This window comes from Mus caroli, chromosome 7 (genome assembly GCF_900094665.2).
Source record: "Mus caroli chromosome 7, CAROLI_EIJ_v1.1, whole genome shotgun sequence".
NCBI lineage: Eukaryota > Metazoa > Chordata > Mammalia > Rodentia > Muridae > Mus > Mus caroli.
In genome coordinates this window covers 80,994,543-81,010,850 of record NC_034576.1, presented here as the reverse complement: position 1 = coordinate 81,010,850, position 16,308 = coordinate 80,994,543, and the positions used below count along the sequence as shown (strand labels likewise).

Here is a 16,308-nt window from a genome sequence, read left to right as displayed (position 1 = left end):
AGAGAGAGAGAGAGAGAGAGAGAGAGAGAGAGAGAGAGAGAGAGAGAGAGAGAATAGACAGACAGACAGGCACATACACACATATGTGTGCACACACACTCACACAATTGTGAATGTTAGTCCACAGAAACAATGTTGCTTGAAGTGTTACTGTCTGTTAATGAAGCATATACATCCATTTACTGCACAGCCCTGTACCTGCTGGTCCTGTCCTTGTTTCCGCCTGTGATAGGAGTCAGAGGATGGATAATTCCCAGTATCCCTTTTATTCCAGCATAAATGTGTGAATTCTGGCTATCATTAGAGAGCAGCCAGTAGGTTTTCCTGGTCCAAAGATTACATGTTTCTTGCTTGTATATAAATGCTGTCTGGCTCCAGTGAATGACTTGCTGATTTATGCTCTGAAGTCATAGAATGATTTTTGAGATTATAGGATTCAAACATGTGGCCAAAAATATTTGGCTGCAGGAAAAATATTCTCCAAAAAATGGGAGCCTGCAGAGAAATAGAAAAGAATTGGATACTGTTGATTAAGCTGGTTCTTGTCTCTTTTCATGCTTCGAAGCTTAGGCTAAAGTCCCCATCTTCTTCATTATCCCTTAGACCAGATCTTCCCCACAGTTATACAGAATAGGCAACAATAGCAGTAGCAACTACAAACCAACCAGACCACAGTTACTGCTATGCATATTTTCTGATAGACTCCACAGAAAGTCCCCTAGTTTCTGCCAATAGTCATAGTAGGTAGCCACCTAGTCTGTGTTTTGTAGCCCAATGGCTACAGTTTCTAAGAGGCTTAGCCATGCTGGTGAGTGAGTGAATGAGTGAAGCAGCTGACGGTCAACCAGTGAATTGATTTGTCCTTATAGTTCAGGGCCTGGCAGGCTCATGACCAGGGGTTGACATTGCGGTGCAATAGCTCCCAGAGGGATTAGCAGCATCGTTATCACCTGAGAACTTAGAGAGACAAATTCTCCAGGCTGGGGGAATGGCTCAGTGGTGGACTTGTTCAGAATGCACCAGTGAGGAGCTGGAGGTGTGGCTCAGTGGTAGAGGGTTTGTTTAGAATGAGTCAGAGCCTTGGGGTGTAGTTAGGTGGTAGAGGACTTGCTTAACATGTGTGAGACCCTGGATTCTACTTTCAGCAGTGCATGGACTCTATTAAAATGTAGGCAGGTCTCATGAATCAGACATTCTAGGTTGATGATGACTCATCCTGATTTGATTTAATTTCATTTTGAAATAAATTGGGCCTTAAAAAGGGTAAAAGTTACAAAATACTGGGAAGAACTTTCTTCTATCCTTCACTGGGCCTGTTCCATGTGTCAGTGTCTCGCTCAGCCACAATATGGTGCTCAAAATCAGGACCAGACATCAGTTTAACAGGGTTATCTAACTTATTGACTGCTGACATGTGATCAGTGGTCATAACAGTGTCCTGTGTTTTATAGGATTCCACCCAGGATTAGACAGACATCAAATTTAGTTGCTGTATTGTAATCTCAGTTCCTTTGAACCTGGGATAGGTCGTTAGGTTGCTTGTTTTTGTTTCATTTTTGGTGAGAGCATCATGGAAATATTTCTCCACCCCTTTGGTTCATCCTTTTAAAGAATGTAGGATGTTGCCATGGCTTATCAGTGATGATGTCAACTTTATCACGTGTTCAGATTCTGTTTGTAAGGTTCTTCCCTGCAAAGTGACTTCTTTCACCCTTAGCTAATCAGAATAATAAGGCTTTTAAAAGATGCAAATAGCTTGATTCTTTTTCATACAGTGAATTTCACATTTTTTGATGATTTTTGCCTGCACAATTATCTATATAGTATTTACCAAATGACAGTGGTTTCTGCTTCAGTCCTCCCCTTTTTTAGTTGGAATTCCACTGTAAGAAGAACGCCCACTCACTTGTTCCAATAGACGCTTGTTTATATGAAGGAAGGACTAGTTGGTGTTCTTATAATTCATGCATTTGCTTTCTAGATTTGTCATAGTAAAGTAGTATAGACTGGGTGGTTTAGATAGCAGAAATCTGTTTTATCTCAATTCTGGAAGTTGGGAATCTGAGACCAATTGTTGCCAGGTTTGGTTTATCCCAAGGCTTCCTTCCTTGGCCTGTAGATTCTTTTATTCTGCGTCTTTGCTTGACTTTCCCATCCCCTGAGCACATCTATGTCCTAATGCCTTCTTATCAGGACCTCATGGATGCATTTTCACGAATGCACCCTTTCTCCAAACAAATAGAGTGACTTTCTGAAGTACTGAGGTTACAGCTCAGTTATATGAATCTCGAGGCAGCACCAGGCAGCCCATAACAAGCTGTGGCTCTTCTTAGTGTGCGTTTGGATTGTCTGACATCTCACTGAGCATCACCGCCTGCTTCCTCTTCCCAAGACCCGCACCTTTAAGTGCTTTCTTGCTACCCTGAACGCATGAGCACAGTTTTTCTTTTTCCCTGTGCCATATCTGAGACAGTCCATTTCTTTAGGAAACTCTCCTTCCTTTCAGTGGAGGGTGACACCAGTCATCTTCTGATGATTCCTTCTATTATGTGCTCAAGTTTGAGCAGTGCTAGTAGAGTGGTTAAGGGCCCAGTTTTAGATTTGAATCAACTCTAATTTCTTTTTCGAGGAACAGTATCCAATTACTTAGTCTCTAGAACTCTGCTTTATATCCTCTAGGAAGTTATAAGGCTTGAATGACATAGCTCTTGAAGCACTGAGCACAGCCCTTGGCTTCTAATCAATGTCCAACTGAGGATTAACTTTCACTATTGGGAGAGCCATTTCAACAAGCCAAAGTTCAGATAACACATGTCCACATGGATGATAAAACTTTGGGGAGAGAGTCTCCCAAATTTCTCAATGATCTGTCAGCATTGCCTACACACATTGGGGGAAGACACTTCATTTCAGGTCATAGCTGGGCCTGCTCTGAAGGGCCATCTCTGGTGTACTGGCACATGAAGGAGGGATGCTGTGGTCTGGGATTGAAAAGGTCCTCAATTCTCTGCCTCACAGTGAAACTAACTTAGTTGTTAGCTCCTAAGTGGACTCCTTCTTTGAGACCAGGAGCTATATCTACAAATGTCAGAGTCTCCATTTTGTAGGAATGCCCGCATGAAGAGGTAGTGCAGTTATTTTAGAGGGGAACTTGGGAAGGATTTCTTGCTATGAGGATGGGGACTCATGGTGAGTGGCAGAGGTCACAGCTAGTACAATGCTGTCCTATACAATCCATTATGTTTTTGTTATTACATTTGTTAATTGCTGTTTTGTTCTCTCTCTCTCTCTCTCTCTCTCTCTCTCTCTCTCTCTCTCTCTCTTTACAGAGAGCACAGATTTCTTTGACTTTGGTAAGTTGGCTTCATTTTGGCTTTGAAACTCTTTGTCCTGATAGTTTTGGGTCTGTTAAATGCAGACTGTCTAGTCCATGTTCCAGTTCCCTTGGCAGTTGAGGACCTCTTAGTTCATTGTGAAGACGAAGAAGACCTTGGCCCTCTTGTCTTGGGCAGTTGCCCTCTACCACAGTTTCTTCTCTAGGACTACCAACCCCTCATTCTGTACTGGGATTAAATCCAACTGAAGTATATTCTTACCTTGGCTCTCTCGCAGAGTTTTCTGAGGTATGGCCATATTGTGAACCCCATCCAGGTAGAGAAGTAATGTTCTAAGACACCCCAAAGGCTGCAACAGGTGAATAATGGATTTTGAGGCCCAACTCATCTCAGTTGTTCTTATAGAGAAAATGGGGAGTCTTTAAACTTGCCAATATTTCTCTTCTGACTTAAGAGATCAAGCATTTGACCAGAGCCTACCTTGGGTAGAACTGTGGTTTCTCATGGGCTCAGGTTCCTTGAATGGCTTCACTGAAGCTCAGTTTATAACAGAGTTGAGGGTAGGGCTGGACAATCCTAGAAGGAGCTGGCATTTAGGGCCTTTTTAAAAATTACTCTTCCATGATGGGGTCAACAGCAATCACTGCCATTTCTGCCCAATTTTAGGCCAGGGACAGTAGAACAACCCTATGTAGGAACACTCTGACCACTTGGCAATGTGTAAATGCCATCTCGGATTCCTTAACTTGTTCTTGGTCATTAAAAAAATCCTATAATCTCTCAGATGTCCCTTTAGAGAATTCATAACTTGGGCCATTTATTTCAAGGAAGTGACTGTAGATAGAGATGATGCTTGGTGCTATTTCCTGGCCCATTGACTGGTGTTTAATTCCAATTGCCATTGTCTTCTGAAACCAGTCTTAGGGAAATGTCTAGAGGGCTATTCATTAAGATGGTGAGCCTGGAATTCACTGACGGGTGAGAGGGAAATGGAAGGAGGGCCAGGAACGGAGAAGGAAAGACGCACCCTAGTCAAGGGGTAAGGGTGTCAGTGACAGCAGCTGCCCCTGTTAAAATCTTCCTAATCCTCATACTGGCCAGGATTCCAAGCCATTCACACCACTCCTGCTCTGTATTTTTATGTTGCAGTGTGCTCTCTGGGTTGGAGGTAGGAGGAGGGAGGGGCAGAGTCTGACTTCCTTTGGGGTTGTTTTCATAGTTCTGTAGCATGCATGAGGCAGAGAGCTACACTGGAACTCAGTCCTTAGTGGTGTCTGCTCATCTAGGAGGGTGAATCTAGAGACCTGCTTCCCAAGGTCTGGGCAGGTACTTATTTAGGGCCAGTCAGCTAATTGTCTTCCTCTCCTTTGTATTTCTTTTCAGAGTCTGATGCGAGCCCTACACCTCCTATCACTGTGACCCACAAACCAGAGGAAGACACTTTTGGGGTGAGTTACTTCCTGGGTTAAGAGGAACACACTTAAGGGTAGAGCCATTTTTTCGACTTCATTTGAGGTGCTAACTTGTCTACATAGTCTCTCACTTGAAACCAGCGGTAGAAAAAAAAACAGTGAGCATTGGTTTCCTTTGAGGTGGTTTAAACTGTCCTTGTTTGACGGTAGTGCTTCATTGTTTGAAGAAGCCTCTGAAGAACAGCTTCAAGCCCCAGGGCTAGGAAGAGAACAGTTTGAAATTTCCAGTCTCTTAGGAGTCTGGCTGGGCATGGCTTGCAAGACCCGTTGACTGGGCAAACCTACAAAAACCTAAGCTACTCAGAAACTATCCTTATATAGGTTTTTTTCTCCAAGTCTGTCTCAGAGTCTGAGGTTTCCCTGGGGAGAAGTAGAAAGGAGTCTCTTGAGTCCAGAACTCTTGAACTTTTCTCAGTAGAAATGCTATGTTTTAAGATTTCAGTGGGAGCATGAAGAATTTGCTTGCTCACTGAAATACTAGACAGATGTTTCTCCCAACACACTATTGTGTTTCTAGAATGGCCTCAAGGTAAGAGGGGCTCATGTAATTGAATTAGCCAATGTTCCCTAATCTAGTTGATTAATTTGTATTTTGTTAAACAAAAATTTTAAAGTTTTCTTAGGGTCTCAGAAAGACTTTGCTCCAGGGTACCTGATATTTTGACATTGTGACACTGTGATATGTATAGGTGTCCTGGGGTACAAGTGGGACCCTGAATGTAAGCTTCTGGATGCACTCACCTCAATAGCAGAGGTTTTAGGGGATCCTATTCTGCTGAATAGGTTTGTTCTCACTGGGCACAGGCATTATTTTTGACTGTCTGGGGCTTCCTGTGACTGCTCCTTTCTGTCTGTGTTTGGCTTCTAATAGGTGTCCATAGCAGTCGGACTTGCTGCCTTTGCCTGCGTCCTTCTGGTGGTTCTCTTTATCATGATCAACAAGTATGGTCGCCGGTCCAAATTTGGAATGAAGGGTAAGGTGTTGCTTTTTCAGTCCCAAGAGTTCCATGGTTTCCACCTATTGATCAAAAGATACTTGTACCTCCATCTGCTCTCTGAGAAAGCCTTTGGTCATTGGACCTTGGTAACGCTGGTAGAGATCCCTGTCTGCTGTTTTGGGTTCTTATGGAATAAAGACTGTGTGAGGATCTATAGGAACCAAACAGCAATGCTGAAAACTACTGGTTGTTCAGGTGGACTTGTGTGATGAGCATAGTTTGAGCAGGAAGATGGTTATAAGGCAAATGACAATTCTTTTCATTAGTGGATGATCTAAGGGGCTGTTCATTTGAGTGACCCTTTCCCTGATCTGTACCTATCATTGGAATCTTGTGGTGATTTAGCACGGTGAGATGGAGGGTGGTGAACTCGGGTATTGAAAAGCTGCCCGTGCTGTTGTATCTCAGCACGTAGCTCTACACAGAGTCCTGGAATGGATGCCAAGAGCAACATGGTTTCTAAATCTGCTGGCCAGCTTCCATGTACAGAGCACTCAACCCCATTATGGCAGAAGTGGAGTGCTGGCATGTGGTGCTCTGCCAAGGCTTGTAGGAGGCATCTGGCACGAGAGGGGTTAATATGATGAATTAGCATCCATGGATGTGGCCAAATGATCTGAAAGAAACTGGGTATTACTGGTTCCAGAACTGAACCTTGATTTTTCAAGATGACTTCTCAGCTGGGGCTGTCATGCCCGGCTGATGTTGGTAGAAGTGGGTAGGGAGGGAGAGGTAAAGGTTACTTAAGCAACATTCATGATGATGTTTGCCTGTAGCATTATGAAATCCAGAAAGATGAACTCCTAAGGCTTTAATACTTGAAGCTAGTTTCTTTGGTGGGAGTCTTGAGAGCAGAGAGCATGAATAACATTCATAGGAACAGACTTCCATGGATTCACATGCAAATGTAAATCTTTATGTGACTGTATGTGGTGAATGGTTGAGTATTTGTACATAAATCGAGCTAGACTTTATTACACATTCAAGGTTCTGGACCTTCCTTAAAAGGTAAGAGCACTGGCCTATAGGAAGCTACCCATAAATGATAGAAAGAGTTGAAATGTGGAGCCAGGTGGACTTGTTCTCCTGGAGGCTTCTGCCTCTGAACGCTTTGCTTTGATGAATTTGAATAAGTCATGGATGAAGGCAAGCCACATTTTCTTTTTCTTCTCAACCTCCCCTTCTACCCCTCTATCCTTTGTATGTCCTAACCTCTTTCCTCTATCTTCTCCTTTTGTTCCTTTCCCCCCATCCTTCCTTCACTTCTTCCTTCCTCTCTGCCTGTTTTGCAGAAGCCAGGATTGAACCTAGAGAACTTAGATGTGGCACAAAATTGTTCTACCTTTGAATTTACCTCCAGCTTTTGTAAATAGTTTGAAATATTGTGAGTGAGAGAAATACATGTGTTGGTAATTTCCAAATAGAAAATAGTTTTTAATGGCTCAAACAAGTCCAGACTCCTCTTGGGCACATTGACTAAAGACACATTTTTTTCTGCCATTCCTTACCATTTGTCCACAGAGCTCCACAGGTTTAGACAGGATGACTGCCCAGTGACTCAAAGCCTGCTGTCTTGGGTAATCCTTGGACCACTGGCATTGAGAACTGCTGCTATATTTTTTCTACAACTCTGTCCTTTTTATCCACGAGCAAATATCAGGATGTGGACCAAAGGGAAGAATGGGGCATTATTGCTTTCCCCCCAAGACAGCACACCAGCAGCTGAGACCCTGACACGTGCCTGGCAGTGGTACGAGAGCAGATTTTTCCTATTAATTGTCATCCTGTTTGTGGAACAGTGTGTCCCCATGTGGGATGGATTAGGCTGCATCGAGGGTGGTGCCCCCCAAGCTGTCCTTGGCATCTCCCACCTCCTGATCTCCTTTTCCAGGCTGAGCTGCCTTGTTTTGTCCTGATTGGTCCAGGAGACTGTGTCCCTACACGCAGAAACAAGGCACCCTCTTTTCTAAAGTCAGGCAACCTGAAGCTCGGGCCAAGGTGTAGAGAGATGGTCTGTCCAAGAGTGACTAATATTGCATCTCTCTGATCTTGATCTTGGTCATATTCCATTTTATTTGGGTTTCCCATCATTTTATACATAAAGAAATGTCATATGTCACAAATAATTTTGTTCTTTGGTTGTCAATGGACATAGCTCTTACTTTGAATTTTAATTTCTATGGCCAGCTCACAAATAAGTTTTTTTTTTTTTTTGATTCAGGTTTTGAAGGGATAGTTCACCATGGTTGCAGGGTCTCATTGAGTTTGTAATGGAAGGAATCTATGGCTGTGACTTCTTACTTCTGGGCTGACCATGGTATAGAGATTACTCCACTCTTTCAAGCCTGCCGTCCCTGTGATGATATTGCTCACATTCTAAGTGGGTTACTCTTCCTCAGTTAATTCTCTCTGAAAAATATTTATTGACAGATCAAAGGTGTGCCTCAATATTCTAAGTTATTCTAAAGCCAGTTGAGTTGACACTAGAGGGTATCACACAGGGTCCAAATCTAGTAAGGAAAATGACAGCCCATGTACCAGCCCATGTCCTAGCTCTGCCTTACATGAACCCCATGTCTTTACACACACTCCATTTTCAGGCTTAAACTTTCAAATCTGGGTGAGAATCCATACTCGCTCTTTGGCTTCCATATGGTTACTCAGAAATTCTCAGAGCCTCCGTTTCCTCAAGTGTAAGTTAGGAATGTTACTACTTAGCTATGGGGCTTGTGAGTGCTGTAATATGGAGGTAATTGGTTGTGTTAGTTAGCTACCCATCGCTATGACAAAACACTTGATGCCTCAAGTATATTGATACTTGAAAATATCAATATATTAAAGGAAAAGTTACTTTGGATCATGGTCTTAGGGGATTTTAACTGATTGGTACTAAGTTTATCGTTGAGAAGATGCATGAAGGAGGAGACCTGCTTGGCTTATCGTGGCATGGAAGCCAAGAGAAACACAGGGAAGACTGAAGTCTCAGATTCCCCCTCAAGCCATATTGCTAATGAACTAATGTCCTCTTTCTAGGTTCCACCCAGCCATGGCTGCTACTTCCTATTAGAGCCACAGCCCATGCCTTTGGCATATTGTCTTTAGGGACTTTGGGATCTACATCATAATGTTGGCATGGAAAGGGTTTCCTTGTCTTCTGTTTCCCTCTTCTTTCTTTTCTTGACGTATGAGTCTTTCTGGACTCCTTTTAATGTCCTTTTGTGAAAATATAGCCCCCAAGGCTCCATCATGAACCCCTTTGTCTCAGACAATATGTAGTAATAAAAATGTCCGTATTACACACTGCCCACAGTGCACTCTCATTTTTCCCCCTCACATATCATTTGTCTGTCCTCCTGGGCCTGGAGCAACTTTCGGCAGGAGCCATCGATCTCTTGGCCCAGCGTGCCAGAAACTTCATTCTGCATTTGACAGATGTTTGAACTCAGAAATAAAAAGCATCCATTTTATTCATTTCATTTGCTTTTTGTTTTTTTTTTGAAGATCTTGCTGTGTAGCTTAGGCTGGACTCGAATTTGCTTTGTAGCCCAGGCTATCTTTGACTTTATAGTCTTGCTTAGGCTCTGTACTGGCTGGTTTTATGTGTCAACTTGACACAAGCTGGGGTTATCACAGAGAAAGGAGCTTCAGGTGAGGAAATGCCTCCATGAGATTCAGCTTTAAGATATTTTCTCAGTGATCGAGGGTAGGAGGGCCTATTGTGGGTGGTGCCATCCGTGGCCTGGTAGTCTTGGGTTCTATAAGAAAGCAAGCTGAGTAAGCCAGGGGAAGCAAGCCAGTAAGTAACATCCATCCATGGCCTCTGCATCAGCTCCTGCTTCCTGACCTGACTTCCTTTGGTGATGAACAGTAATGTGGAAGTGTAAACTGAATAAACCCTTTCCTCCCCAACTTGCTTCTTGGTCATGATGTTTGTCTAGGAATAGAAACCCTGACTAAGTCAGGCTTCAAAGTTCTGTGATCTCATAGACCTTCCTTATATTAGTTTTAATCATGAGGAAAAATGTTTATTAATCTGCAAAGGACTAGTCCAGATTAATTTAGAAATCTGAACTATTGTTGTGGGGGAGGGCTGGGGGTGCTCACAAACAACTCATGTGGATATGGAGAAGAGATTGAAATGAATCTCATTATCTTTTGAGAAATAAAATGTACAGGAAAACACAAAGATGACTGAATAAACTAACAATCACAGTGCTACTATTTCAAATATTTACCATTTTATTTTATACTTCCATTGAATGTTATATTCTTAGAACAGATTAAGCATGGCGAATATCCTGAAAACCATATTATCCTGAAAACCACCTCTGACTCTGTTCCCTCCCTGGTCACAGAGGTAGCTGTTGATGTGGGCCCAGAATGCAGCTGCTAGCTCCCTTGTCTTAGTCTTTCCCTGTATCCTTTCTTTTTCTTTTTAAATATTTATAATTATTTTATTTATAAACATAAAGATAATATTATTTTGTCTGAAAACACTGCACTTTGAAATTATACAATACTACAGTTAGTGTTTTTCTTACCATCAATTTCAGATCTTCCCAGTAAATCCCTTGTATTTTGTGGCCTGACTCTAACATCAACTCATCTTCAGCCTTTTCCTTTGTTCCAATACAATCATATGGTATGCAATAAGTAACTCTATCACGATGTGCCCCAATGCATGTGTCTACTCACTATTTCTATGCACCCAGAAGATGTTCCAACTGGTAAAAAGCAGACATGCTCCACTATGTTCATAGCAGCCCTATTTATAATACCCTTTCTTTTTCATATCTTTGCTGTTTCTACATACCAATCCTTCTGCCAAGGGCCTTTTCCCAGTAAATCCATATCATGTACATGACTAAACTGGCACCCACCTCCACTAAATAATAACACTGTATTAGTCTGGTAACCCATTCATTTGTATACTTCTAGGTATATGCATGTTTTACATACAGATATCTCTGTAAGTATCCATATGCAGACTTATACAGGCTGTATATTTGAGTACATCATTTATAAAAATGTATTACTCTGTTTTTTTTAATTTGGATGTGTGTTTATTCTCTCCCCTACTTGCATTTTGCCTACTGTCTTGCCAGGTATTTCAGAACTGTCCATGGATTTGGCTGGACACCCACTTTATGGAAGATGAGCGTCTTAGTCAGATATGAACTGAATGTGTAATGTCTTAGGCCCCTCATTAACAACTTCCAACTCATCCATCAAAGTCTTGGTCTGGCAATGTGAGCTCATCTTCCTTTGGAATCATAAAGGTTTTTAAATGATGCTGAACATTCGGCTAGGGTTCGTCTCTGCTACTGATGAAGCAGAGTGGCTCAGCCTGGCAGGGCTGATCTGTGAAGTATCTCTATGGCCAGGGATGGGACCAATCAGAAAGACCTCCTACTGGAGCATGGCCTGGCAGGAACTCTGCCTCCACTGTGCTAGCCCTTCACTCTTTGATTGCTAAATCCTGGGGTGCCTGGGCCAGGTGAGGGGTGAGTACTGTGAGGTTCAGGGAGGGAGTGCACAGAAATATACAAAATTGTTTCAGAGTTTTAAAAGTAATTATGTTGTGCTAGGTGCTTGCTGGCCTGGGAGAGGGGTGGGAAGTATTATGAATTTATGATAAGCTCATCTTCACAAAATATTTTAAGATTAGATATTAGAAGACTAGGGTTTATGATCTGGCTGGGCTTCCACCGTAGCTTAGAACAGGGACTGACTTGACATAACCCCAAGCTGCTCTGTTGTGACCATTCTCAGTGCACCTGGTATCTTCATGCCACAACCTTGTTAGAACAAAAGCCAGATAAAATGCTAATCCATTTGAGCAATAATAGAATACACCTCCCAGTTTTCGTATAGGGAGAAATCCTTCTGAGAGGAAGAACTATGTGGTCTCTGACTCCTTTTCTTCATGACCATTTGAAGATCAGAGGTGACTAGAAGATTCAACACCATACAGCTTGGCTTCCTGAGGTGCTCTCAGAGGAAACAGTTGTATGGTTTTGAAGAACTGAAAACAGACCTTGGGCTTATTAGGATAATGACCCCTTTTTGCAGAGAAAGGAAACTGAGACCCCAAGACATGCAGTAAGAAGCCAGAGCTCCTCTCTCCCAAATACAGCAGAGAACTTCTGGGTCTGTGTTCATTTAGAGATGATGCATTCAGAGATGATGCATCTAACCCTGGAGTTTAGAGGTCAGGTGGGATGTGGGGTTTGGGGACATCCACGTGGTGATGGGGTGGGGTGGGGAGGAGATGTGGGATGTGAAGTGGTTGGATGGGTGGATGGGGGGCGGGGAATGGAATATGGAGTGTAAAAAATAAATTAAAAATAAAATAAAAATTTAAAAAACGTCAAGAAGAAGAAGAAGAAAAAAGAAAAAAGAAAGAAGAAAAGAAGAAGAAGAAGAAGAAGAAGAAGGAGAAGAAGAAGAAAAAGAAAGAAGAAAGAAGAAGAAGAAAAAAGAAGAAAGAAGAAGAAGAAGAAGAAAAGAAGAAGAAGAAGAAGAAGNAGAAGAAGAAGAAGAAGAAGAAGAAGAAGAAGAAGAAGAAGAAGAAGAAGAAGAAGAAGAAGAAGAAGAAGAAGAAGAAGAAGAAGAAGAAGAATCGAGAGCCCAGAACTGCCTAGGGTACCTGGTTCTGTTTCTTTATGGACTGGGTGAGTGTAAAGGACTTAGGAAGGTCTGAGGAATACAGCTGGATGGTGAACAGATCAGCCTGGTTCTTCAGTGTCCAGTTATCTTTGAATGTCGGAACCCTTGAATTTCACTTTCAAAACTGTTTGTTAGTCACTCTTTGGAAAACCTGGGACACATCTGTTTTGGGGTACAGGTAGAGTAGGAGGAGTCTCATTTTGTTTCCCTGACTGAAACACTTTCCTTTACTTCCTTCTGTATAATTAAAGTCTGTGGACCAAGGGAAGCTGTAAGGATAGGCAGAGGGGCGTCAAGAAATGCAGCATGAACTTCTAACAATGCCTTAAGCACTTCTATCAGCCTGCTTGCTTTTTGTCTTAGCAGTGGGATGTGTGCTTGTGCCTCTGATGGACCCGTGGGTGAACAAGGGCCATACAGGGTTGTTCCATTGTAAATTAGAGTTGGCTAATAGGTACTTATAGTAAAGTGGTTGCCTATTTGATTATGATTGGGAAGTATTAACATTTTTCCCCCTAAACAGATGGTAACTATCCTCTGAGCGGATGGTGGGATCATGCCAGAGTCTTGATTTGGAAGGACTCCCTACTGCCAGATCTTGGGAGCTGCTTTTACAGGGAGTGTTATTGCCATTCCTCTGATTATACCATGCAGTTAAGGGGGAATGGGACTTCGGGGAGTGGGGTCATTTCTGATTCCTTTCTTGGCCTGGAAGTATTGGACTGAGATGGGTTTTCTCCAGGTAGATGGAGGGAGGGGTAGGAGGAGTCTTAGAATTCTAAGGTTGGTGCAGTCTTGGCATTCTCAGCTGGGATACCATGACCACATGTCTACAGCTATGTACACAGAGCAGGGGAATTGATATAAGGGGAGTGTGTGGAGAATACCATACACAGGAGACACTGAAGGCTTTTAGAGGGAGCTGGACCCTGCATGGACATGCCACCAGTGATACTGTTTCAGAGCTGCTCCCTTGGTCCTGAAACATATACTGTTTTGAAGTTTGTTTAATGGGATCAGAAACTAAGAGCAGTACATGGGAGAAATGAAACCAGAGATGGAATTAGGTTTTCCTAACTTCTTGGGATGTGCCCAGTTCTCCACAGTGGTTGCTTCTTTCTTAACCTTTGGACCTATATCCTCATGACATGTGCAATGGAGGAAGTTCGGGCCCCTTGACTCTTGAAAGAATTGTGTACTTGGGGTTCCTGAGCTGAGACTCTTGATATAAGATGACTCTTTGGACATGAGTATGAGAGTATTTTTCTGCTTTTCTCTCTGTGTTGTCATCGGAGCTACATGTCTCTGATGTCATAAGGAGTGTGTTTCAGTTAGCCTTTTATTGCTGTGGAGAGTCACCATGACCATGGCAACTCTTATAAAGGAAAACACTTAATGGTAGAGAGCGGGGGCTGGCTTAAAGATTTAGAAGTTTAGTTCATTATCATCATGGAGGCAAGCATGGTTGCATGCAGACAGACTTGGTGTTGGAGAAGGAGCTGGGAGTTCTACATCAGCAGAAGGAAACTGCATGCCAAACTAGGCCTAGCTGGAACATTGAAGACTTCAAGGCTCACTTCCACACTTACACATTTCCTTCAATAGGCTTCATCTACTCCAACAGAGCCATACCTCCTAATAGTGCTACTTCCTATGGGCCAAGCATTGACACACATTAGTCTCTGTGTGTGTGTGTGTGTGCGCGTGCGTGCACGCGCGTTCCTTTTCAACCACCACAGAGTGCTTTCATTCTCTTTCCTGGTTTTCTGATACCTCTGGAGATACTCCAACTTCAAGAGCCCCTAAAGAACTCTCTGTATTTGGACATGCCTTGGTTAAATAGGTTACGTTTGGGGTAGGTCCCCTTTCCATGACTGTACTTTGCATGTGCAGACAAAGCCTGACTGTGTTTGAGGACTAAAATCTAGAATATGGTGCCCGAGAGCTTCAAGAAAAGGGCTTTGAGTTAGCACATGCTGTTTCCCGGCATGCCTTTGCTTCCCTGTTCTTTGTGTGTCTTTCCTCAGGTGTGCAGTGAATATCCCAGAACTCCCTTCATGGCCATCACTGGTTATGTGGAGGCCTATCTGCTCCCCTTCTTCCCTTCCTTGTGCCTAATTCTCTGGGATCTAGGGAGCCAAGAGTTCTTCAGCACTGATTTTTCTGTACATGAAGAGAAATCCCTGGACATGGAGTGCTATACAACATGCTTTCCTCTGGGGTTACCTGCTGGCTGCTCTGTTCTTGGCAGGCCACTGTATCCTGTTGAGCTGTGCCAAGGATAGCCAGTATGCTTGGCTCTACACTCAAAAGCTATTGCCTCTCAGATTCACTTACTGTTGGCAGTACAGTGTGGTACTTACTAATCCATGGCATTGTAACTGGCTCCCAAAGAGTTAACAGGCTTTTGATAGCTTAGTTTAGAAGCTCTCAGCCTTTTGTCTCCAGCTACTCATGTAGCAGAGGCTGTTCACATGTCTTATGCCTGTGGGTGTAACCTGGCTCTCCTAGAAGTCCTGGCCTTCACAATAAATTTATACCTAAGAAAAATGGATCAGAAGATGTGTGAGCAAATGGGATTCTTTAGAACGAGGAATGAAAGCAACTTCATGTTAATTTTTGATCTTAAGAAATATCCACTGACTTTTTTATATTATGTATATAATTTTGTATATTATGATCTATCACATACACTCTCCATATTGGTCTATCCCACCCGATGCATCATAGCATGGTACCAATATGGAAAACCAAGAAGGTTGTGGGCTGTCAATCTTATGGTCTTCTTTACCCAAGAGGGCTTTTGCCCCTGCAAAATCAAGTGACAGAAACTGCTCCAGAGAGGAGAGCCCTACCTCTATTCTCATGGCACATCCTTTCTCTGTGTGCATCTTCTCCTGTGGGCCTTGGGAGTTTAGTTTGCTCAGAGGAGGTGTTTGGCTTTGACTAATGAAAAGCTGTCATGTAGCTGCAGTATTCAACTCTGTGTTTGTGTAGCCTAGTCTCCTGTGAACTCAGCTTCAGGACGCCCAAAGAAGCTGCTGGCAGCAGAGCAGATAGAGCAAAACAAGGGCTGGTCAGAAAGCACAATTTGGGGTTAGGGAATTAAAAAATTATCATGCTAATAAAAACTGCCACAGAGCCAACTGCTACAAATACTCCCTCAAGCACTTTCTGGTCTCCAGCTTGCATGCTGCATGCCCATCATTGTGATGGGCATCATGGGGTGGTGGAGAAGTGTAAGGAGCAAGGACCTCCTTCATCCAGAGGAGCTTCTGGCATCTAGTGGTATCTACCACGTGCTTCAGGCCCAGATCTCCCTAGTTGAGCAAGAGTCCCAGGTTGAAGGCTTACTGACACCTCTCCATCCTTCACTACCAGTATGCTTAAAGAACAACCAATTGAGTTTTCATCCTAACACTTTATTCTCTGCCTTGCATAAATGGTGCACCCACAAACCAGAGAGGGATTCATTCACTTGCTTCTTCCCCCAAAGCACCAATTACCTAATTTGTGGGGCACAGTGTGCATGTTCAGAGTATTAGAATTCCAGTCAGCTGTAGCAGAATATTAAGGCCATGTGCAGGGCCTTTTGAGTGTGGTGTCAGGTCACAGGCTCTGAGGCCAGTGATGCTCTTATGAATATAAAATTCAGCATGGCTCAGGTCCTGTCTTCTTTATTTTTCCCTGAATAGTTATGAAGCAGCTTAAAGGAGGGAGGCTTTGTTTTAGTTTCTAGGTTGAGGCTACAGCCTATTACAGTAGGGAAGGCAGTGGTTGTGGAACAGGCCTGTGCTGATAGACTAGGGGAGAAGGGGTGGCAGGGGGAGAGAG

General features: G+C 43.1%; 1 protein-coding gene across 7 annotated transcripts in view; it reads left to right on the top strand.

Moving 5' to 3' along the window:
- Positions 1-16,308, top strand: part of Ntrk3 (neurotrophic receptor tyrosine kinase 3) — a 397,753-nt gene that overhangs the window by 127,879 nt on the left and 253,566 nt on the right. For all 7 annotated transcript variants that reach the window (XR_003837160.1, XM_021166477.2, XM_029479478.1 and 4 more), the window contains 3 exons: positions 3,330-3,353; positions 4,719-4,783; positions 5,679-5,781. Coding sequence is in view for 6 of the 7 variants with exons in the window: in XM_021166477.2 (XP_021022136.1) it covers positions 3,330-3,353; positions 4,719-4,783; positions 5,679-5,781 (192 nt within the window). In the remaining variant the exon portion in view is untranslated. The remainder of the gene's footprint in view (positions 1-3,329; positions 3,354-4,718; positions 4,784-5,678; positions 5,782-16,308) is intronic.